The sequence below is a fragment of the Mesoplodon bidens genome (genome assembly GCF_964165515.1).
Source record: "Mesoplodon bidens genome assembly, chromosome: 5".
Taxonomy (NCBI): Eukaryota; Metazoa; Chordata; class Mammalia; order Artiodactyla; family Ziphiidae; genus Mesoplodon; species Mesoplodon bidens.
Window position 1 is genome coordinate 72521381 of NC_138161.1, and position 26105 is coordinate 72547485.

At 39.7% G+C, this 26105-nt stretch overlaps 1 protein-coding gene across 5 annotated transcripts in view; it reads right to left on the bottom strand.

Annotated features, from left to right (window-relative positions):
- Positions 1 to 12149: 12149 nt before the first annotated feature.
- Positions 12150 to 26105, bottom strand: part of ATP2C1 (ATPase secretory pathway Ca2+ transporting 1) — a 124771-nt gene continuing 110815 nt past the window's right edge. For all 5 annotated transcript variants that reach the window (XM_081235788.1, XM_081235792.1, XM_081235791.1 and 2 more), the window contains 8 exons: positions 20826 to 20876; positions 19723 to 19889; positions 18359 to 18427; positions 17611 to 17727; positions 16656 to 16803; positions 16031 to 16126; positions 14416 to 14557; positions 12150 to 12937 (listed from right to left, as the gene is read on the bottom strand). In XM_081235788.1, coding sequence (XP_081091914.1) covers positions 12807 to 12937; positions 14416 to 14557; positions 16031 to 16126; positions 16656 to 16803; positions 17611 to 17727; positions 18359 to 18427; positions 19723 to 19889; positions 20826 to 20876 — 921 coding nt within the window. In that variant the 3' untranslated portion in view covers positions 12150 to 12806. The remainder of the gene's footprint in view (positions 12938 to 14415; positions 14558 to 16030; positions 16127 to 16655; positions 16804 to 17610; positions 17728 to 18358; positions 18428 to 19722; positions 19890 to 20825; positions 20877 to 26105) is intronic.

Below are 26105 nucleotides of genomic sequence, written 5' to 3' on the forward strand. Positions count from 1 at the left end.
CTTCTGTATTTTTTCAACACGTGAAAGAAAACATGTTTGCGCTTGCCATGTTCCACTTTAGTAAGTTAATAATAGTCTATAACCTTCAAATTGTGGCAACTCAGCCAAGCTATGTTTTCAGAAAGAACAGAAGTCCTACATCAGTTACTTCCTATAAGCTGAAGCTGGGTTATCATCATTTAACACAACTTTTTTACAACTGTCTCCCCTTCATCCCGTCTGGGCCCCAGAAGATAGACGTGAGGAAGCCAGACAGAAAAGGAGAACTTTAAGTACTTTGTCAAAGAGCCCATGGCAGGGCTGATGAGCATTTTAGATGTGCTCCAGTTTTTATTTTACTTATATTTTTTAAATTTCTTTTAATTTTTTTTTTTTTTTTTTTTTTAGTTTATTCATTTTGGGCTGCGTTGGGTCTTCATTGCTGTGTGCGGGCTCTCTCTAGTTGCAGTGAGCGGGGGCTACTCTTCATTGTGGTATGCGGGCTTCTTATTGCGGTGACTTCTCTTGTTGTGGAGCACCGGCTCTAGGTGCACGGGCTTCAGTAGTTGTGGCTCACGGGCTCCAGAGCACAGGCTCAGTAGTTGTGGCGCACAGGCTTAGTTGCTCCGTGGCACGTGGGATCTTCTTAGACCAGGGCTCGAACCCATGTCCCCTGCATTGGCAGGTGGATTCTTAACCACTGTACCACCAGGGAAGCCCTATGTGCTCCAGTTTTTAGAAAAGAAATTGAAACTGTAATGGTCCCAACAAAAGAAGAAACAGCATCCCATTAATGGGATGTGCAATTAATTTGATGTCATAACCAGCATTTTTAAATGGAATATATCAGATATGCATTTCATAGATTAGATGGTTGTGCAAAGTGTTATTTCTTACTGTGGACTGCAGTCAAGACTTTGAAAGGCACTGCTGTGGAACACACTGAGGCTACTAACACTACAAACACCTGTTACAGAACTGTGAGGGCACGGCCAGTTCCAAATAAAGAACTTGAAAATAGAAAAGCAAGTGGAATGAATATATTTGGGCAAGATATGAAGATTTGAAAGTACACTCCAACCTTCATTTTTTTATGTATTCGTACAAATTGTGTTCCTCCTTTCTTTACTCTCTCACTGATACATTCCATCAGCAGCTAAATGTGGTTTTCAGCTATTTTTTGAGTATTTTTTGAGCAGGCCTGTGTTCAGTAATTAACATCTGGTAAGCAACTCTCTGCACTTTCCTAGAGGTACCATACCATACTAAGCCCAAACGTCCCAAGGGCTAACTGGCTTTAGCCATTTACAAAAGGCAAAAACAAAATCTCACAGGCTCCTAAAGCTTTCAACCCTAAAAGACTGGCTTCTGTTTCAAATAACAGTTTTTTTGTGGGTTTTTTTTTTGTGTGTGTGTGGTACACGGGCCTCTCACTGCTGTGGCCTCTCCCGTTGCGGAGCACAGGCTCTGGATGTGCAGGCTCAGTGGCCATGGCTCACGGGCCCAGCCACTCCGCGGCACGTGGGATCTTCCTAGACCCGGGCACGAACCCGTGTCCCCTGCATCGGCAGGCGGACTCCCAACCACTGTGCCACCAGGGAAGCCCCAAATAAGAGTTTTTGAAATAAGGAAATTTTTGTTTAAGAGTGCATGGGGCTCCACAGTAAGGTTGTTTTCGTCTCTAAAGAGATGGTTATTCCCAGAAGAATCAAGAAAAGAGCAGTCATATGCATCGATTTTTGAGAAGACATGTATTTTTCCAGCAAATAACGGATCTAATGGGGACTATAAGCATGTAAGATCTTTGTAATATCAAAATTGTCTTCCTTGATTCCTGGAGCTGGGGGCCAATCTGGAAATTATACCACTATGAGTGTCCTATTTCCTGGCTCATCCACACTGCTTTTTAAAATCACCAACCTTGGGCTCCCCTGGTGGCGCAGCGGTTGAGAGTCTGCCTGCCAATGCAGGGGACACGGGTTCCAGCCTGGGTCTGGGAAGATCCCACATGCCGCGGAGCAGCTAGGCCCATGAGCCACAACTACTGAGCCTGCGCGTCTGGAGCCTGTGCTCCGCAACGAGAGGCCGCAACAGTGAGAGGCCTGCGCACCGCAATGAAGAGTGGCCCCCACTCGCTGCAACTAGAGAAAGCCCTCGCACAGAAACGAAGACCCAACACACACCCAAAAATAAATAAATTTACTTTTTAAAAAAGAATATACTTATAAAAAAAAATCAGCAACCTTGCATGAAACACTGTTCCTTCCCAGTTGCACTTTGCCAAGTGACTGGTTTGATAGGCACCGAACTGAAGAGTGTAGGGCTATGGAATTTAAAGTCAATTGAATTATATCATTCACGTTTTTCTTTCATTAACAGGAATTTTTCAAGCCAAGGGGCCTTCATTCAGTAGACATAAGAAAACAGGTTCCTTTCTCTAACTGTTGGAATCGGGCAGGGCCATTCACTTGAAACTACCCAGCTTTGCAGTAAAGGAGTTAAAATCGAATGTCCATTAACTCTTACTCTCTGAGAATTCAGGAAAGTTACCTACCCCGGTATATATCTTCTCCTGTATATATTAAGCGAGAGGTTGCAAGCACTCCACAAGACATCTGAGGGGCTTTACCAAAGAAACAGGACATAGTACCCAACCCCCAAAAGTCATGCTTGTGTAAGCTGTCTGGGGAGGTAAAACAACGAAATAACGAGAGAACATTTTATGATGCAATCCGCCAGGTGCAAATGGCAAACTGCAGACTGAAGGCTATAATCAGCAGTCCCAAGGACGAGGAGGCTAAATCAGAGGATTCTCAGATATGGCTTTTGAGCTTGACTTTAAGAGACAGGGATGTGATTGGGATGAGGTACAGGAGGCAGTAGGAGCACGTGTGTAGAACGTCCCAACTTGGAAAACCTGTTTCATTTTTTAATCAAGTCTTTAAACCTTGTTCTTTCTGATTCAGTTCTAGCTAATGAAATCTCACCTGAGTCTTTGGGGATGTTAAGTCTTCAATTAGCAATTTAAGTAACAAACAGAACTCTGGACAGCGAAGATCAATAAATTTTAGGAATAAAGTTGGAGAGAGAAGAACACTATAATGTAATCTTCTGTGTTAGGCTGTGATTAAACTTTTATTTGTACAAGTCCTTTTTGAGATACCTGGACCTGGAAAGTTGAATATGTATATCCTATAAATATAAATTCTAAAGGCCTTTCATAATAATTATGACAAAAAAGAATTCAAATTAATTTCAGTATTTGCATTTGGATTTCTAATTCAAATTAATTAGTTTTAGAAGATAAAGACCTTTATAGCTAGAAAGATCTTACAATTATCTTTTCCTCCTTTGTGCATAAAATAAATGAATCAGTGACTATGCCTCAGTTACCCTATCTGTAAAACAGGGATCAGAATAATTCAAGTTGTTGTCTAAGGATAAAATGACATGTATTTTAAGTTACTTAGAACAGTCGCTGGCACTAAAAACATGCCATAAATGACAGTCGTCGTTACATCCACACATGAAAGCCAAGAGCAAAGCAAGGGATCTGGGAGAAGTGAGGGTGCTGGGCAGAAACATAAGGCACCATGAGACCAGTGGCTGCCAAAGCTCATGGCAGAATTTTGCAGAGGCAAAGCAGGTCAACACTATTAAATATGGCTGAGATGAGAAAAGCAAGAATGTGAGAACATTAAAGCAGCTTCAGCAGAGTTGCCAGGCTGCAGCCACACTGAAAAGTGGAGAAGTGCCAGGAGAGTGTGGGCAGGCAGCCAAGCTCAACCTCAGGAAACAATCAAGACCAGAAGGAACTAGCCCTGTGTGAGCACTTCGCCCCTTGTCCTTTTTTCTTGTTACCAAGGAATTTTCTGTAGTGTTTTTAAACCCAATTTGAAAGAGTTTGGGGTATGTTTAGAGACAGGAGAAAATTAAGAGCAGGTATTACCTCTTCCTGCAGCTGCAAGGGTTATATCCTGGCCCTACCGCATAACCCTAAGGAAACCAAACACGGTCTCCCCAGTAGTGAGGTTTCCAGAGTTCACCGGGCACTGCTCTCTAGCACATGCTGTTTGGCTGGTTGGCACACCATGAACCCAAGCAGCATCCAGCAAGCAGTCACTCCTAAGACCAGGAGAAATAATTCCACTTCTGTAAGAGGACAAACTTTCACTCCAGAGATAGTGACCTTGTATTCTTAGTGCAGTGTTTGTGGGGGTACTCGGTATTTATCTCATAATGTCTTTCATTGGTGCATTTCAGTCAAGGCAGCTAGAAATGATTCTGTATTTGTATCACTTTGAAATGAAATACTACTTCTTTTGGACAGATGTATTAAAAAGATGCCTCTCCACTTGAAGCAACAGCTTTCTGAACCATACAGGATACGTTGCTCTGGCATTTCTTTCCAGGTCTGAATAATGCTAAAATTGAAGCCCATCCAGCTGTAAAAATTCTAAGATGAGAACCTCATGCTGAGGAAGAACGTTTTAAACTTCGAAGGCATGGACTGCCCTCAGGCAGCATACCAGTCTGTTATAATGGGAGAAAGAAATGAAGAGGTAATACATGGAAAAGTGTTCCAGCTAGTTTCACTGGATTCAGTGTTCAGGGAGAGAAATTTCACATGAACATGTTGCAATGCACATGCAATCACCTTTTTTTTTTTTTTTGGCCTTGCTGCACAGCTTGCGGGATCTTAGTTCCCCAACCAGAGACTGAACCCAGGTCACAACAGTAAAAGTGCTGAGTCCTAACCACCGGACTGCCAGGGAATTCCCCCACATGCAATCACTTTTATTCCTAACTAGTAATAGGTAACATTTTAGGTATCTGGTTAATACAGCTAAATCTTTGGTTGAAATAGCTAAATCATACATATTTTAAGAAATTTTCTCACTACCATTTTAGGAGATACTTGGAGATTTCTGTGTACAATGTAACCCACTGTCATGAGGATCAAGGAATACCTAGGAGTGTTTTTGCAAAAAAACAAAACAATCAGAATATTTCAATACTGGATTTTTGATACTTTATGAGACTGAATCATTTGACTCTGTGAAAACATTGGGTTGGCCCCAAACTTTTTGGCCAAACCCCAATACCATCACGAGCTAGCATACAAGATTAGGAAGACTTTCCAGGTGTGTTGATACATATAATTAGCGCTTCTTGGAGGATTAACTGACGTGCTGTTTCTTCTTGAAAAACTGCCGTGTGTGTATCCAGCCATCACTCCCCCCATATCTTCCTGTGTCTGATTCATGTGTCTTCCTCGTAACAGGGGAATAAATCAAAGGATGTTGACAGGAAATACAAGTCTACTCTTCAGTGTCTCAGTGCTTGCTGTGATGGATACACAGTAATGAGCTCTATTTCATAATGGAGGATGTGGATTAATCTACCTATTAAGGTGAACTTGCTCTGACGTGGAAGCCTTTGAGTAAATACATATTAACATTACTCTAAAAAAAATAGGGTTTATAAACATACCAATGAGAAACACTACAAATTGCTAAAATTGCTAAAAACAGCATTTTATGCTTTCATTAAAAGACTGGAAAGAACCCTCTGTTTTCAGATTTCCTATTCAGTTGTCATTCATTTGTGTAGGATGGGGTGTAGCTGGGAAATGAGGGAACCAGGGGGTTCTGTTGGGGATACGTTAAACACAGCTTTTAGGCGCTTAAGTGCTGAGAAATAGCTGCTAGGCAGCTGGATATATGTCTGGAGCCTAGATTAGGCTTTGGGTGTTGAGATTATGAAATGTTTTCCTCTTCTATTCCTCTGTTTACAAATATCTCCAGTGAGTATGTTGTACTGTTATAATCAGAGAAATGTTTGTATAGTTGAAGACTCTAGGAAGGATGGCATCAAGAGAGCAATCTTCTGAGGTTCCCTTGTCTTTCCCCCCAAAACTAAGGAAAACGAGGTAAAAATGGTGGGCAGGGGGCCTTTGGTATTGAAATCTGGGAATGGTGACATCTACAAATCCAAGTTCCCAATCACAAAGCACTGTAGCCCTTCAAGCTCCCAGATTTATGCAAGTTGTGTTTGTTTTTTTTAAACAAAGAAACTGACCCTATTATGTATAATAACCATAATTCATTCTGTAAAGCTATTTTGATAAGTCGGACAGCCAAGGGGAATTCACTAAGAAATACCGTCATAACTTTCCCTTAGAAATATAAATATTGTGCAAATATGTTTTGGTTTAGAAGGTTGTGTTCTTCCCTAAGACTGAACTGATAGTAAGCCTGCACAAACGACGACACCTGTTTCTGTGTGTTAGGAAAAAGCAACTGATGAGAGGGAAGCCCCCACTTCTGTCCATCCAAGGCGGTGGGAGGGCCAGGTGGATCAGAGAAGAGCACACTCTGCAGTAGAAACTTAGGCGAGTTGTGTGTGTTGTGGAGCACAACTCAGATGGGACAACAGATCAGAACACCCCACTCACTGTAAGAAGAGGGAGCCTTGGTGATGAGGTGGGACAGACAACAGCTGGCATGTCCTTCCTGTTGATGACATTCTGAGAACAGACTGAGTCTCTGACAGCCAATCTGGTATCAGGGGCATCCATCCCAGAGAGAATATCCTGCTGGGACACTGGAGGGTAGAGAAAATCGATGCCACTTCCTTTCTGGTCCACTGAATGCAATGCATAGGCCTCTTCTGCTCTTTGTAAATATCTATGAGTAGGCAATTTTTTCTTTCTATGAGTAGGCAATTCTTTCTCAGCATGAATACAGTGGTAACAATATGGAAGTGCATGTGCGTACCTGTGTTCCAATAAAACTTGTGGGCGGTAGTCTGTCATCCCCCAAACTAAATCAACAGCCCCACGTGGGTAAGTTAGGAAGGTATTAAAATAAGCTGTTTCCCTAACTTGTAACACCTCCAACTAATTCATGGGCTATCTAGACCTGTTCCACAAAGAAAGATGCTTATAAATTCTAATGCAATCTTATTATGCAACTATATGGATGAATATGAGAAAGGACCGTGAAGACATACTCATTTATAACTCGATCTAACAATGCTTAAATATAAAGTTTTTCATGTTTTTCCTATCAAGCATACATTTTTCTGCCATTTGTTTGGGGCCTGCCATATACTGCTCAAAGACAGTATTTTGTGAGACTCACAAGTTGTTTCATATTGGCTTTTAAGATGCAGACCTGATGAAAAAGAGTAAGTGGTCAAGGCATTATGGTATTTTATTCATGACCATAGATGACACCAAATTGTCACTTCTAACTATACTTATCACAGGGAAAGCCTTAATAGAAAATTGCTTTTAATATAGTTGAGTGAATTGGTATTTTAAAAAAGACAAAAAACACCTGTATCAAAGAGCACATTTTGTTTTGAGTTCAAAAACTGGAAACACTCAGAAAACAAAAATGGACCTCTATGGTCATGTAGAACAATGTGCCCAATTTCTGGCACTGTGTGCTCTCAATACTGTGAGAGGTGGTTTCTACCCTTACCTAAGTAGAGCAGTGCAGTTACTGCTGAAGAAATACCGGTGTGACCTGGACTGATGCGTGAAGGCAGTTCAGCAAGGCTGACAGCCATGGGGCCACTGCAGACATGGGGCCTTTGCCAGGGTATCTGTCAATATGGCTAGACTTGAACACAAAGGGAGCGGAACGGCGGAGCCAGGTGGGCCCTGTGATCTGCACAGGAAACACTGCCTGCCTGGAGCAGAGCAGACAGGAAGGCCCCACACTGAGACGTACACGGGGACGCTGGCGGGTCTGGATCAGAGAAGAACTTACAAAGGATCAAAACTAAAGCCTCCAAATATTTTCCTACCCAAACTTCACCACCTCAACTTACTTTGAATGAAAAGAGAAGATTATAGCAAATTTCTTGTCCAGATTTAGCACTTACATGGCTTGGACTTAAAATTTTAATACTTTCTAGAAAATAAAATCCCACAATTTTATGCCCAAACTTATGGCTGCATTTATTCTTAACAGTATTTACAAGAAACTGCACCCCCCCACACACACACACACGCACACACACACGCACGCACCTTTAGAGCTACCTGGAAAGGCCATCCTGGTGGGCTCTTCAGCTGGACTTTGAAGAACAGGTAAAAACTCTGATTCTCAAATTGAGACAGAGGAAAAAGTATTTCAAGTTGAAGGAATACTGTCCAAAAACACCAGTAAGTGGATTGTGTTGGAACATCATGTGTGAGATATGAGGCTAGAAAGATCCAAGGAAGAATTATGAGTAAAATGGAAACGAAAAAAAACCAACATCGTTTTCTACTTGCCTACCATAAATTCTTAATAACTAAAGAAATTACTTTAAAAAAATCGTACTCTGTCAAAGCTGAGTTTACATTCATTTATTGGTTTACTTTTATCAAAAAAAACGATGCTTGTAACAAGATATTATTAATATTTTCTTACTACCTCATAATGAGTCAGCCAGGGCTTTAATTCATTCTGTGCTAGAAACCTCATCCAACATATCCACTGGGAAAGGACATCACAAACTTCACACTTCAAATTGACCTGTGTCCCACTGAAAGTTGCTTGGCTCTGGTAATTCTCCCAACAGCTCTAGTAGCCAAGCCAGAAAGCCAGAAGCTGCAGTATCTTCCTCTCCTCCCATCAGGTCATGTCAATGCTCTCTCTTAGAAGGCAGAAATTCCATGTTTTTCTCTCCATACTAACTGCCACAACTTAGTCCCTCTACCTCATAAGCTTCTACAATTCTCTCATCAGTCTCTCTATTTTGTCTTTACAGTCCACCCTCTGAGCTTCCATCAGCATGTTACAAGACAAAAATCCAAACTCTTATCACAGTCTCGAAATCCTACAGCAGGCTATAAGCCAAATGTCTTTACCTTCACCACCAGGCTCCTGCCTATCTGTCCAGCCCTCACATTATATATATTCTCCTTGCCCTAGCCCCAGACTCCTGTGGTTTTCACCTGTTCCTTCCAGACCCCACCAACACCTCTGCAGAGGCTATGCCATTTGGTTACAATATCCTGCTGTTCTCGGCTGGAGATTCTCAACTTAAGGCTTGATTCGGATGCCACTAGTTCTAGGAAATTTGACAGCCCCCTCCTATGAGAAGTTATTTCTCTCCTTTGGCTACTGCAGCACTTGGGGCAGCACTTACCACTGTACCACATATATTTCACTTTGGTTTCCAGAGTTAAGACTGAGAACTTCCCAAATCTAAACCTACCAAAATATTTGCAGACTATTATACCTACAATAATATCAAGGATTGGTTAACCATTATCCATTATTAACAATAACTAACTCTGAAAACCAAACCCCCAAACCCAACAAGAGTTAATAGTCATACCAAGTGCTAACTGATCTCAAGGAAGCTTAATTATCAGGATAATCTGTCTAGTCACATACCAGTTAGGATTAACATTTATCCACACCATGTTTTAGTATGCAAATCAGCTACTGTTTGGATTGCAGCTTACTCTAAAAAGGCATTTCAAAGATTTCCAAATGCCAATCTCAAGGGAAACTTCCAGTAAAATGTGTGCTGGCTTCATTTTACTGTATGTGTATTTAAAAAAAATTTTTTTTTCAACTAGATCCTTACTCTATCTACAATTTCCCCTTTCTTCTTTGCCTTTAATATTTATTTATTTATTTATTTATTTTTGGCTGTGTTGGGTCTTCGTTTCTGTGCGAGGACTTTCTCTAGTTGCGACGAGCGGGGGCCACTCTTCAGAGCGGGGGCCACTCTTCATCGCGGTGCACAGGCCTCTCACTGTCGCGGCCTCTCTTGTTGCGGAGCACAGGCTCCTGACGCGCAGGCTCAGTAGTTGTGGCTCACGGGCCTAGTTGCTCCTTGGCATGTGGGATCCTCCCAGACCAGGGCTCGAACCTGTGTCCCCTGCATTAGCAGGCAGATTCTCAACCACTGCGCCACCAGGGAAGCCCCTGTATGTGTATTTTTAAAATAAATGTGCAAAGACCACTACTAAATTTCAACAGACAGCCTGTTAACAGTTACATCCTCAGCTCACCCAGTCCATGAGCTCTTGAAGGGCAGGGATGCCACCACCTTTCTATTCCTAGTACATTCTAGGTACTAAAGAAAAGTTTACTGAAATGACAATTAATTCATCCATTTAAACTGAGTGAGTCATACGTAGAAGTAAAACGCACCTGAATTGCCAAGTGACAAAGGCAGAAAGCAAGGTAAAGTTAATTAAGGTTCTTAGATCTTATATTTATTGCTTGCCACCAATTCATTTCACTGAGAAGCTGTTATATGGCCAGTGCTCACTTTACTTAGGTACTATATGAAAGAGATCAAAACTTGAAATGACTTCACAAAGATTACCAACGTAAAAGATGTACCTTGCATGGGTATGAAAGGTAAAAAATGTGTTTTATCCTTGTGGGTGTGGTTACTGCCATTAAATGAAGTCTGTGTCCTGAGGGGGTAAGTTTTTTAGGTTGCCTGGTTTCAGGCTGTTCCATTTCTGGGTCATGCAATGCCCAGCAAAAATCTGAGAGAACATGCTAAGCCTTGTTCCTCTGCCGCCAGTTTGAATCATTTGAGGATTATCTACCTAGTTGGTGAATTAAAGCTCCTTTTCTGCCCTGATATTTAATCACTTTGAAGTCAAAAAACTTCATGAGGTAGTCTAACAGGGAAAAATCACATAAGTTAGTATTGTTAGGGACTCTACCAAGTCCCAGGGCCAGGAAATGGGGAAATATTTAAAATTTAGATACTAGTGCATTTGAATTACCCATGCTAATTCTGATAATATGCTATGTAAAATACACACACAGACCCTACCTAATTTGTTGTTTTACTATGGGAAATCTGTTATACAGATGTAGTATATCTGAACCCTACATTTCACTTCTTTTTAAATCAGAGATTCAATGTACTAATTTCTGTATCTTCAACATCCATATGATTTTAATGTTAACAGTCCCAACTGGAAGAACATTAACTTATGAAAATAAATCATTCTGGGGGAAGGTTTAAAATCTGAACAATAAGATAGGCACATTTATTTCATATGAGTCATACTATGAACCTAAAATGCAAAGCAAAAGATTGACGTGCACTTCATATTTCAAGTCCTTGTAACAGAGAAGAAAACTCATTACAAAACTTAGATATGATACATCACCATCATTAAAGATAAAGTTGATTAGACAATGGTTTCCATGTACATTTGACTATCTAGCCTTAAAGAGTAAAGCAGAATAAACTGCAGATATCTCAGGTCCTTATATTAGACTGTTTCAGTAACAAGACTCAAAGAACAGGTATCTTTCCTATCGTTAACAACAGTACTGCAGTGCTAACAGTGCAGTTTAATATTGGTGATAAAAACCAGAGAGCGATTTATCCTGACGGTTTAAAAAATTAATTATAAAATGCAAAATTCAGTAACTTCAGGAAGAATTAAACATGTAAGAATTTGAGACCCGTTTCTGTTTCAGAGAGAAATATTCAACAGGAAAATGTATTTCTAATTTTGAATTTCTGGCCCAAATTTGCCACACACTCAAAACAAATTACCTATACCTCATCCAGCTATAACAAAAACTGATGGCATTCCAAGAGCAAATCTATTTCTCTAGCACGCCCAGTGAAGCAGAACAAGACAGAGGACAATGGTGCAAGCAGGAGAGGGGCAGGCTCCAGGCTGTGCTGCAACCTAGGCCCAAAAGCTGCAGATACACAAAGAGTAAAGGTCAGCACAGAATCTTCCACTTATACTCTGCTTCAAAAACCATCTGTTTAGGTTTGGGGCTTTTTTATTCTTTAAGTTTACCACTCTATACTTCATAAGAAAGATTTTTTAAAGTACACATAAAAAGATATTAAAAAGTAATAAAATTCAGACATTCAGGTGAGGTACTTAGATTTATATTTAGGAGATGACTTTGTCAAGGTGCTGCTTGACAAAGTATGTATTGATATTTAACTCTAAAAGAAGGCATAACACATTAACATAATCTGCTATAAATATCAGCCCAACCAGTCTTAAATTTTTTTGACTCCATGACTAAGTGTTAATTACAGAAATGGCCACCCTACCTAGAATGCCACTCCACAGCCCTGTATTAACTGTACTAGACCAAAGACTCATACCAAAAACCAAAAGAAGAAGAAAAAGAAAAGGCAACCATTTACACTTACTAAGAAAAAGCAAACATTTACTTCAAATTGCAGTATAAGCTTTTCAATCACAAAAAGAAAGAAAAGAACAGTAATCTGACAGTGGTCACATCCTGTGCAAAAAAACTTGAGATAACAAAAATGGTAACACAAGGGAGCTGAGCTGCTCACACTGCAGGAGAAGGAAATACAGTAGCTGAAATATGGCGCTCCTGGGAATCAACTTCTAAACCAACAGAATGCCTTCGAAATGATTAAATTTATTCGTGTATTAGTAAGAAAGCCCCACCACCATAAATAGTACAATATTTAAAAATTAAAAAAAAAATCATATTTATCTAGGATAGATTGTGTATTTGAACTGTTAGACCTCTTTAAGTGCAGAAGGTGGTTCAGGTTTTGCCTGTTTTTTAAATTAAATAACTGCCCATACACTTTACGAAGTTCCACTCAATCGCAAAAGCCAATTTAAATCAAGGAATATGTTATCAAAGTTGCATAATTTCATTTGCGACTGTCAGCAGGTTAGAATCTCAAATCAAGTCTTCAACACTCATTTTTAGTCAATAAGAAGTTCCAAAGTTCTCAAATCTTCATTATCCTCTTGAACTTGCCCTTCTAAATGATCCTCAGACTGCAATTCCTAGTTTGCAAATAAAAGAATGCAATATGCATCATACTTCAAGAAAAGACGACGATGTCGAGCTAACAGGCTTCTGGATCTTCTCCCTGCTTCTTTCAACCTTCTTGATAATTTCTGCCACTATGCACACTGACGAGGTGAGACCCAGAAGAAACAGCAAATCTGCAAGAGAAAGTAAGTTGTGTTTTACAATTCTTTAAACTTACAGTTGCAGAGCTTAATAACTTATGTTTTTCTAGCATTTTACCACAGCTTTTAAAATACATTATTTCTCAACCATTCCACAAAGTAGCCACAATCGGCCTCAGTTTAAAAATAAGGGAAGTAGGGGTTTCCCTGGTGGTGCAGTGGTTGAGAGTCCGCCTGCCGATGCAGGGGATACGGGTTCGTGCCCCGGTCTGTGAAGATTCCACATGCCGCGGAGCGGCTGGGCCCGTGAGCCATGGCCGCTGAGCCTGCACGTCCGGAGCCTGTGCTCCGCAATGGGAGAGGCCACAACAGTGAGAGGCCCGCGTACCGCAAAAAAATAAATAAATAAATAAATAAGGGAAGTAAGGCTCAAAGGTACTAAATGACTTATCTAAGGCCACACAGCTAGGACAGGCAGCAGCCAGAGAACTAGAACTCAAGTCCTGACTGCTTCCCCTGAACCATAACCGAGAACCACAACCTTTAACAGCAACACAAGAGGAGTTTTCTATTTAGATCACACAGCCTTTTTTAAAGGCTCTTCAAGCAGTGGTGACTTATTTGATTTTTTAAATGTCTATCTGAAGATTACTTAGAAATCTGCATCTTATTCCACTTGAAAGTCACTGTTTAAAGACCATACCTTTACAATGGTATCCACACTATCTCGTTCTTATTTACTGCTTCAAACAACTGCACTGGTCTCCTTAAAACTCCATTTTTTTTTAAAGAGGAAGGAATATGAATATGAAATTAAAATCTTGAAATTAAACTAGTTCAACTCTAAGGTAAACTTTAACTTACAGCAAAAAATACAGTGATTCGTAAATATCCAAATTACCTTTAAAAACCCAAGAATTAGAACTAGCATTATCATAAAATGCGTCCGTTCTCACACTTACATAGGAAGATGAACTTTTAAATGTACTGTATGGTGATGCATTTAATGCACAGGCTGTGAAAGAATAATGACTGTCTTCACATCAGCTTAATAAAACTCTCTGCTATTAGGGCTGTTATTTCATAAAATAAGAATGTGCAAATTAGCAAATAAGAATAGGAAAATATTAGTTTAACAATCAAAATGGTAATTTTAAAGAAGAGCCATTTGGTTTTCAGTGAGCTTAAGTCTAGTTTCTTCTTCATACAAGATCAAAAACAATTACTCTGTAACACGTTTTGATTTGCTATCTTTCAGAATCACCAAATAGGATTTTGACAAGTGACAACCTATAAAAAATTAACAAGAAAAAAATTACAAAAAAAGTTTAAAACCTAGAGTTGGGAGAGTGACTCCCCTAAACATTTCCAAATGAGAAAACAGAGCACACACATTTTTCAAAGCAAGCCACTTATTTCACTTTTTAAAAGAAAATTTTTCTTAGAACAAATGCATTAGAAAATACAGCTCATTTATAATATGTAAATTATAAAGATAACATTTCCTTTACCCAGTATACTTAGGCTCTCGGTCTGAAAAACTTTCTGAAGTGGAGGAAAGTAAATAACTAATAACTGTCCCATGATGGATCCAAGAACTGCGTAGCAAAACATTTTATTACTGCAGAGTCCAATCTCAAACACAGATTTCGTCTGTTGGGAGAGCACAGAGTTCAGTTATTACTCCTTGGTCACAGAAGCAACTTCTTTATTATTACACCCACCTCCAATTTTTAGTAAGCTGGACTGAATTCTACAATAGTAGTACCATGAAATCTCTAAAGTTTAACTATTATTTTGGAATAATATAGATGGAATAGGGTAAATTTTAAAGCAGCTTCTCTTCATCAGGGGCTTTAAGAGTGATGCTATTAAAAACATAAAGATCACAGAAAATTCTTTTAGTCCTCCAAAGCATAAGAAACTTTCTTTGTATATGATAATGTTGCTAAATCATTTCTATCATTCATTAAGGTACATAGTCTAAAAACCTTTCTCAAAGAATGGACTTAGTTACGTGTGTAGTGAAAAAGTAAAAATGCCTTTCATAAAACAAAAACCAAATACTAAAGCTTCTTCAAAAATTAGTCTAAATTAATGATAATTCACTGTACTTGGGAAGTTCTAGCACGGTGAATGGTAATAGATATAGTTAAGGATTTATATGGTGCTCTTAAATTGAAATGAACAGTCAGCCTCAAATGTAGCTAGTTTCTAAGAACAACATGCTCTGAAAAAGTACCATGAGGTTCTAGCCCATTATTTTCTAACAAAGCACTTCAGTCAAGAGAAGGCAATCCAGGGCTTCCCTGGTGGCACAGTGGTTAAGAATCCTCCTGCCAATGCAGGGGACATGGGTTCAAGCCCTGGTCTAGGAGGTTCCCACAAGCCGCGGAGCAACTAGGCCCATGCGCCACAACTACTGAGCCTGCGCTCTAGAGCCCGCAAGCCACAACTACTGAGCCCGCATGCCTAGAGCCTATGCTTCGCAATGGGAGAAGCCACCGCGGTGAGGAGCCCGCGCACCACAACGGAGAGTAGCCCTCACTCGCCACAACTAGAGAAAGCCCACGCGCAGCAACGGGGACCCAACTCAGCCAAGGATAAATAAATTAATTAATTTTAAAAAAAAAAGAGAGAGAAGGCAATCCACCTAAAGATAAAGCATGGGAAGAAAAGAAAATTTTAAATGTCCTAAGCTTTGACACACTGATGGAAATAATGAGAAAAAGTTAATATGCACAAAGCTGTTCCTGGACTTCTAACAATACTTGCTTCTATAATGAGGCGAATACCATCTTAGCACAAGCCATGAGCTTTGTCCTATCCTCAGATAATGTTAACTTGAACCTATCATATAGCTACAGATAATAAGAAAATGAAAAGAAGATAAATCAGGTGATGACACCTGTGATTTACTTTGATCTCCTAGCCAAAGTTAAGGCTTATCTCCCCAAATGCCCCATCCCTCTTAGGACACATTTTGGAGGCACATGTTTGTGGGAAGGCTATATCCGGGGCTATAACCATGGCTACAAAAGCAAGCAAAGCTAAAAACCCTGCCTACTTACAATTAGAGAGTACCTTACCCAATTGAATTAGTCAGCTAAGATCACCTAAGCCTACCTGGGATCTGGAACTTAGTGCATTGAACATGTCAAAAAACACAAAGCATGTGAAGGTCATTGTTGTATCCCGAGGTGTTATCACATTGTCTCGCAGCTGTCGAGAGGAAAAAAGATTTTCAGCTGGCTGAATTTAATGAACAAATACTACATGCTTTTAAAGGGTTAATATTTTCTTCCTCTCAGAATGAAATAGCTTTAGTTTAAGATATAAAACATATAAGCAACCTAAATTTCCCATATACCATTTAAATAAGTCACCTAATGAATAGCTGTAGTCTACATAAAGTAGAAAGTCTTTTCCCAAACCATAAACTGGATACTAAAAGAACTTTTTTGATGACATGAAAGTAGCTATATTAAAGACTCAGATTTTCTACCTTCTTCCCAAGTTTTCATGTTAATTTTATTGTATCTGATATTTCTCTGCAGATTTAAATAACTCTAATATATAAATCAGGAATTCTATTAACCCATAAATACTGAAATCAAACTATTTTTACATGTTTTTATTCTATTTTTGAAAGAGCTCTCCTAACTTCCAGCCTTCTGCTTAATACACAAAAATAACCGAGTCCTATTGTACAGAATGAATATTAATAAAGCAGCTTATCCAGTGAGTATACCTCTCGCCAGAAGACAAACAAAGTCCCACAAACAATGATTATTGAGGAAACAAGTATTTTAAGTATCAGGTTTTTGGTCAAAATGCTGTCCTTCCAGTTGCGTGGAGGTTTACGAATGACATCTTTATCCACTGGTTCTACTCCAAGGCTTCAAAACAAACAGAAAAGTGAATTAAAGTTTTAAGTAAGATTTGGATTTATTACTTTCACAACTTCATTGACCTCAATTATCCCGGAAACTAAATGTCTTCTTTTGGAAACAAAATGTTGAATCATGAAGAAAACCTTGGCTATGATCACTTGAAAATAACCAAAGATTTTATCACTTTCCTTTTTTGTTTATTTGGCACAGTTTGGGAGGCGACTGATAATCAAATTCAAAAAACTGCCCTATTTCATTTACATATAGCTTTACTTATTCCAAATATGGCCTGAAATATATGACCTACCAACTGGACTTTGAACTATCTTTCATGCAAGGAAGTTTCAACTAGGATAATCTGTTGTAACGGTCACTGACATGTATCACTCTGTGTTGGGAAAGCAACATCTAGGGCCCCATTATTATAAAAGAAGATACTTCGATGCTTAGGTCCTTCAATACTTTCCCAAAGTCTCTAAGACCGACAACAGAACCTTGGTAATAGCACTAAAGCCAGAGATTTCTCCATTACAACCTATTCTAAGAAACAAAAAGCTTACTTCGAGGACAGGGACTGCAACTGTTCCCTCCCCTGTTCTCAACTTAAGGCTGGGCATCTAACAGCCTAAAAGCTCAGATCATAATGCATGAATGAGCACTCCAAGAGAATAAATGATATGCTCACATCACACAATTTATAACAAACACGATGTTGCAGAGATTTCCAACGCTATCCGTGATGAAGTCTTAGAGCTTAATGATCAGGATAGCATGCCATCCTTGTCTTTCTAATTTACATGAGAAAACTCTCACCTCTGAGCTGGAGGTCCGTCCATAATAATATTGATCCACAAAATCTGCATGGCATTGAGAGGATTGGGAAAGTTCATTAATGTAGCCAGTGAGATTAAAGTTAATGCTGCTATACTCCTATCGAAAGAAAGAGTCATTTTTAAAAATGTGTCAGCATAGTATAATTCTTGCTAATTCTATGAAATCACTTTCTTAGCATTTAAAATTCTCATGTTACTACTGTTCTTTTAAAGGAAGCCCATATTTCCACGTAACCTACTGCTTCATTAGTGTGAACATTTTGAAGCTAAGAGTTAACCCTTATGATCCACAGCATTTTAATAAAGGACTTTCAAATAGAGGAAGATTTTTTTTAAATTAAGTTCAGATAACAGTTAACAGTTTCAGTGATATTTTCGTAACTGTTTTTGGACTACAGAAAAGCCCTTCTACTTTCGGAAAAAGATACCAAGAAGAAACATTAAAATTTGACACCCCTTTCTTAGTTATTTCAGGAGCTATTAAATAAGCCACAAAGGTTTATATATTTTGATGATGATACAGACAAATAATTATCACATTTAGAACCTCTTTATCGTGCCATTTTTAGATTTAGGACAGAATTCAATTTTCACACTGGAAAACTTTTACATATGGACAACCCTCAGAAATAGAGCCCAAAAGCTTGTAGGCATTCTGCTTGAATTCTACTTTGCAAATAATTTATCTGTAAGACCCATAAGTTTGTCACAACTTCTTACAAACTTACGTGCTCAGCTGGAATCTAACAAAATTTTTAATGTTATTATAAATCCCTTTACCCTCCTCAATTGCAGACCTGAAAGTTAAAAATAAAATTAGGTGAGAAAATATTATCACAGAAAAATAAGGATATATCAATACTGTGGAACTAATTTTGAAAACAAATTTCCAACTGATAAAACACATACATCAATAAGAGAATCTATTATTTTCTTCACATAATTAAAACTAGGAAAAAAAAAAAGGAAACACTACTGTGGCAAGGAATTGAAGTCTGGCCTGCTACACTCTACCGGAACTAATTTCATAACACAGTAATTTTTATTCTTAAAAAGACATTTCAACATTAAAATCACATCTTGTGTTTCTACACAAGAGACAATAATACACATTTATAATACTAAAATAATGAACTTCTTTACCCCTCCAAGTTTATTTTTCTTCAAGATACAAGAGGCATGCATGGTAAGGGGTTAATTTAATGTAGGTCAGAAATTAAAAGGCAATGAGACATATAAAACTTATAGAATTTAAGCCATCTGTTGCTCCTACACACAATCAGATATATGTTGTACCAGAATTATAAAAAGAATATGGTTTACAAAGATCCATGTAAATTCTCTCATTCATTTTGCTCAACCTAGGAAAATATGTGTTTTATAAACATATTGCCCTATCTTCCAAGATTTTTATACAATTCTAAGAATGGAAATTAAATATCTTATATCTTTTTAAGAGCCTAGCAATTCTGGGTCCTGAGGGCCCACATGCTCCACTTGAGGCCACAATGGGTTAATGAGGCACACAGGGCATCGCTGAACTAAGACTTAGATCACTCAAGAGGTGATTATCAAGTGACCTCCACCTGAACACTGTGAAACAACCAGCAGGTATTGCAGAATCGTAAAGCAATTAGAAACTGTGGATGAAACAAATTTATTCAAATGACAAATTGCGTCATTAGTAACATGAACAATTCCTGACATAAGGAAACAGATATGGATGGGATCTTTATTTATAATACTTACTGTAAGGCCAGGCACATGCTTATTCCTGTGAGCCTGAATTTAACTAGAATAAAGGCCACATGAAGGTTCACTGCTGTATCACAACACTAGTGGCCAGGAAATGTGACACTTGGCTGGTACTCAGTAATATTTCTTAAATGAATAGTCCTGCCATTTATTATGTCCATTCCATACAAATAATTTTCCCCCAAACTACGCACTAGTACACAAAATAAGATAATTAATCTAGTAAAAAAGTTTAGTTTATCCAATGTCTAAAACCGCTAAACTCTTTTCTATGAATGGGGTGCAAGAAAGGACGGGAGGAGACTCTCTGATGTGCATTCATTGAAGGAAAACTTACATGATGGTTTGGAAATCATCATCCACCAGGATCATGTCTGCTGCCTCTTTGCAAACATCTGTGCCAGTCTGACCCATTGCAACTCCAATGTCTGCAGCCTTCAGAGCGACTGCATCATTTACTCCATCTCCTGTCATGGCCACAACCGACCCGTTCTTCTGCAGAGACTGGGGGCGGGAGGGGAGAAGCGGGAGGGAGGAGTTCTGATTAAAATGTTGCTTCCACACAGATAAGGGGATAAACAAATCCTCTCTCTTTTTCTTTCCCACATAATTAAAGACTGGAAATAAAACAGACAGTCACTTTTTCAATAAACTTCAATAAATATATGGAGGTCTGAAGATAAAGCTTAGAGAAAGCTGCCATTAATATTTCCATGTGTGAAAATTCTATGTGTAGAGCCTGATGAAGAGTCAACTACACAGTTGTTCTCAGGGCAATTTTGTCTCCCAGGGGACATCTGGCAATGTCTGGAGACATTTCTGATTGTCATGACTTCAGGGACGCTACTGGCATCTAAAGGATAGGAGCCAGGGATGCTGCTAAACTTACAACACACAGGACAGCCCCTCACAATGAAGAATTATCCAGCCCACAGTGTCACAGTGCCAAGGCCGAGAAACCGTGACCTCAGTACAACGGAGCACTACTGTGATTAATAAGTCCATGAACTGATGGTACCATGTCAGCTGCTTTGTATATATTTGACTAATATAAACAATCATAGCCCTTTAAACATTGTTCACACTCTCAAAACATTTTTTTCTTGCTGTGTTTATTCAGTTTCTCAGTAATTATTCCTATTCACACTGGGATGATTTGGCTATAGCCTCCTGTCAGAACATATTTCTACATTATTCAAATGTTTAAAGAAGGTTGTATTTGCAGATATTTCCTTAAAGTTTTCTTCTACATCTTCCTTTGCAAACTAAATTCTCTATTAATGTTTCCATCTCAGGCTTTAAAAAACCACCTGTTTTGCTTCACAATACTTCTGACTTTAATGCTCTATCAATATTCCCAGTGGTAATGCAAACATGATGAAAGACAAGCAGTAGCATTTTGGATACAGAGATAAAACTGTGTGATTCTTAGACACCCACCTTAATAATTTTCATCTTGTGCCTTGGACTAGCTCTGTAAAATACCGCAACCTGTTGAAACACGGGATACACTAAAAATCTTCAACATTAAGAAATATCAGAATAACCTATGCACTTATAACTAAGAATATTTTTTAAATTATCAATTTAAACTGTCTGTATTTTGCCACAGAGATCAAACTTAAGAATATGCCATACATTTGTTAGGACACTCATTTGACAGGGTCATTTCAAATTTTTAGGTACTATAAGAAATGCACAATCTAAACAATTTACCCAGTTTATCCCATTATATTTAAGCTCTGAAGAGAAAACAGCCTTATTCTTGAAACGTTCAGAGACAGACGAAGGAAAAACTCTCCTGCATCGGTTTCCTCGACACTGACACAACTAAAATGGCCTTTTCCCTTTGTCCTGTCTTCAGGAAGTTTAAAGAACAATGTCCCTCGAGCCTTTTTTTGTTGTTAAGCACCATGGAGTGTCTGCTCATGCTCTTTTACTCAGCTTAACTCATTAGGCTCTGTCTCTTCCACTGTGTCTCCACCTGCTTATACCATCTTCTCTCTCCAAAGAATATATTTAATCCCTTTTCCTGATCCCACCTCCTGGTCTCCTGAAACCCTCCCACTGTGCCCCAGTCATCGACAAATGCCCTGGCCCTCCACTCTTACCCACACTGCTCTAACCTCATTTATCCACAAGACAGGGACTGTTCCCACAGTCCTCTCCAATAGCACCACCAGGAGAGCACAGAGGGGGCAGGTGCCCTCCATTCCCTTCTTCAGTCACAAATCCTCGGTTCTGAACATCACAGAAGACTGTACTTCACTGCCTGTGCCCAGTCACTGCTCCCGAGGCCACCCTCCATGTTCCACAGGAATTTCTAACCACTGCCTCCCATCCGTCTTTCCAACACCCCCGAGCCAGGTGACCTTAATACCCACATAACCCACCGTTCTCTTTCCTGCTCTCCTAGAGGACAGGTTACAATACATGCTTCCAATTTATCCCCTTCCCCAGCCTCACTCTCAGCTGACAACCTTGTTTTCTACTTCAAAGAAAAGAGAGTCTGGAGAAAACGTTCACAACTCCCACCATCCAACAGCTGTATCCAGACAGTATCCCCTCCTTCTCTCCTTTTACTACAAATGAACAACATGAATATATTTCTAGTGCAGGTCAAATATCCCACCTTCTTACCAATCAGAAATTCTCCCCCCCTTGTATCAAAATTTTTCCCTTGGGCTTCCCTGGTGGCGCAGTGGTTGAGAGTCCGCCTGCCGATGCAGGGGACACGGGTTCGTGCCCCGGTCTGGGAGGATCCCACGTGCCGCGGAGCGGCTGGGCCCGTGAGCCATGGCTGCTGGGCCTGCGCTTCCGGAACCTGTGCTCCGCAACGGGGGAGGCCACAACAGTGAGAGGCCTGCGTACCACAAAAAAAAAAAAAAAAAAAAAAAAAAAAAAATTTTCCCTTGCTGCTGCACCTTTACCGTCATTATACAAACATGTTGTTATTCCTTCCATTTAAAGAAAAACAAAACCAAAAACTTCCCTTCCTATCTCAGCTTCTACCCTCCTTTCCCCTTCTCTTTATAAGCGAAACTCCTCTAGGGAGCTGCCTGTACTGATGTCTCCCATCTCTCTCTTCCACTCTCTCCTGAATCCCTCCTGATTAGGCTGCTACCCCCACCCCTGCCCTGACACCCCTCATCAAGAGCACCAAAGACTCCCCGCATTGTTGACACCAGTGCCACTTCTCCCCTGACTTACCCCCCGCACACAGCCGACCGCTCCCTCCTCCCGAGGCGCCCTCTCCTCCCGGCCTCAGGACCACCCTACACTCTCCTGCTCCCCGTCCTGCCTCTCCAGCTGCTCCCCTTGTGCAGGTTCCCCCAGGCCTCCCTGAAATCTACACGCTGGAGGTTCTAGAACTCAGTTCCTGGGCTCTTTATAATATAAGAGGTCTCTCCCTAGGGGATCTCACCCCACCTCAGAAATCTGGCTTTTATTTATATGCCTTTTTGTCTCTTCTGAAATCCAGATTGATAAAAATAACCCACCTACCTACTCCACATTCGCTCTTGGACATCCCATCTCAGACTTCAACTTGCCAAACAGAACCTCTGTTACTTCCCCAAACACATGCTCCCTCACATCCTCTGCCAATGGCAAGTGCACTCTTGCAATGGCTCAGGCTCTAAATCTGGGGAGCCACCTTGATTCCTCCTCTTCTCCCACATGCCACACGCAGTTAGGCCCCATCCTCAAATATATCCACACTTCAACCTCCTTACTCAAACATCGAAACCCACGGCCAACACACTGGGTTAAAAACACAAGTCAAACCACACTGTCCTCTGCTGAAAACCCTCCCAAAACCTCCCATCCCTCTCAGGACAAGCGGATGGTGCCCAAGTCTTTTACTGTCCACCAAACCCCACAGGAAGTGCATGCTCCCAGGTTAGTCTTCTCCCCCCACCGCACTACACTGGCCGCCTCATAGTTCCTGAAACATGCCAAGCGCACTTCCCTCGAGGCCTCTGCCCTTGTGTTCCCTCGGATATCACACAGCCGCCCCTTTCATCACACAGGACCTTCTCAGTGATGCCTTTCCTAGGCATGCTGCCTAAAGATCTCATCCTCTCTGTTCCCTGCTTTTGTCAGTGCTCTCCCCTCCTGCTCCCATACTACAGTGATTGTATTGTGTGCTTATCTTAAACCAGTATATTCCCCCCTTTTTAGCTGGAGAAAGACATAAAGATGAAAAGAGTATTAACAGAGGAATTTTCAGTTACCCCCAAGTTTAGTCCCAGCTCTGTGACAAAATGATACAGTTCAATTTTTAGACACTTCTGTGGGTTTTTTTAATACCTCATTTCTTCAAGCCATAATTTGTGTCACTAAATTTCAATATTTTTACTCAACCAAAAAGAATGACCTGCTAATCCTGGTGCTTTAAGGAGAACTTTTACTCTGTGCAATGCTATACTCCACATGAGTCTTATCTCAGACTATAAGCTCCATGAGGCAGAGATTTTGGCCCAGTACGTCCAGTGCTCTAGAAACACATGTAAGATGAATGAATAAATGACTGAATCTTAGGACCATCATAAAGACTGTTCCCAGGTTCTCTCCCAATGTTAAAAAAGGTCTAAAACAAAAGAGGATTATTTTCTTAGGTAAAAAAATTCAGTCGACCTGAGCTATCACGTTACTGACTACACTTAGTTCCTCTAGGTACCATGAATCACATAACTCATACGGGGAAAGCATTCATTCTTCCTTTAAAACGGTTCAAAATCCACTTGGAAACTCTTTATCATGTCTTTAAAAAGTACTAAACATACAGATGGTCAAAAGGCACATGAAAAGATGCTCAACATTGCTAATCATTAGAGAACTGCAAATCAAAACTACAATGAGGCATCACCTCACACCAGTCAGGATGGCCATCACTAGGAACTCTACAAATAATAAACGCGAGAGAGGGTGTGGAGAGAAAGGAACCCTCCTACACTGTTGGGGGGAATGTAAATTGGTGTAGCCACTATGGAGAACAGTATGGAGATTCCTTAAAAAACTAAAAACAGAGCTACCATATGATCCTGTAATCCCACTCCTGGGCACATATCCAGAGAAAACTGTAATTCGAAAAGATACATGTACCCTAATGTTCACTGCAGCACTGTTCATAATAGCCAAGGCATGGAAGCAATCTAAACGTCCAGACAAATGAATGGATAAAGAAGATGTGGTATATATATATATAATGGAACATTATCAACCATAAGAAAGAATGAAATCATGCCATGTGCAGCCACATGGATGGACCTAGAGACTTTCGTACTAAGTGAAGTCAGGCAGAGGAAGACAAATATCACATGATATTGCTTATATGTGGAATCTAAAAAACAAACAAAAAAACCCATCAAAGTGATACAAATGAACTTATATACAAAGCAGAAATAGACCCACTGACATAAAAACCAAACTTATGGTTGCCAAAGGGGAAAGAGGGAGAGGGCAAATTAGGAGTTTGGGATTAACAAATACACACTACTACATACAAAACAGATAAGCAACAAGGACCTACTATATATTGATAACACAGGTAACTATACTCAATATTTTGTAATAACCTATAAGGGAAAATAATCTGAAAAAAAAAAGATATATAGGAACTTCTCTGGTGGTCCAGTGGTTAAGAATCCACCTTCCAATGCAGGGGATGCAGGTTCGATCCCTGGTCAGGGAACTAAGATCCCACAAGCCACGGGGCAACTAAGCCCACATGCTGCAACTACAGAGCCCACGCGCTCTGGAGCCCTTGCGCTACAACTAGAGAGAAGCCCGCACACTGCAACAAAGAGCTCACACGCCGCAACGAAAGATCCCATGGGCTGCAACTAAGACCTGACACAGCCAAAAATAAATTAATTAATTAAAAAGTGTTCACTTAAAAAAAGGTATATATGTATGTATAAATGAATCACTTTGCTATACACCTGAAACAAACACAACATTGTAAATCAACTTCAATTTAAAAAAATTTTTTAATAAAATAAAAAGGACTAAGCTGCATACATATTTAAAATGTACTGGTTACCTTCTAAGTGAAAATTCTACATTACTGCAGAAATTAATCATGTAGCACACAGCACTGAGCAAAGACTGTGGATTTTACAGAATATTTTACAAGAGCATCTAGCAAAGACTGTGGATTTTACAGAATTTTTAAATAAAAGGCTAATTACTAATTACAAATACTCAGGTTGTACAGAGTAAAATTTTGCCTTTGTTCCACTATAAATCATTCAAACCACTGCAAATCACTCCTTTACAGCCAATGCAGCTTATCACTGACAATGGCAATAATAATAACAAACCAACTGTTGGACTGAAAACATACTTCTTTTGTATAGTAACAAACTACTTTGGCATGCATCCAGTATACCTATTACTTGATATAAATTTCAGCATTTCAAAGCTTTGATGGCAACTCAAAAATAAAAGCAGTTTCTTTGAGACTAAGCAGATCTCAATTCAAAGCTGACGAATCATGTGGAATATAATATTGCTCGGAGTAAAAATTCTCCTTAGAGCATCAGGACTAGCAGGTCAATCTTTTTGGTTGAGAAAAAATATTGAAATTTAGTGACACAAAATGATGGCCTGAAGAAATAAGGTATTAAAAAAAAACACACAGAGAAGTGACTAAAAACTGAATTATATCATTTTATCACAGAGCTAGGATTAAACTTGGGGGTAACTGAAATTCCT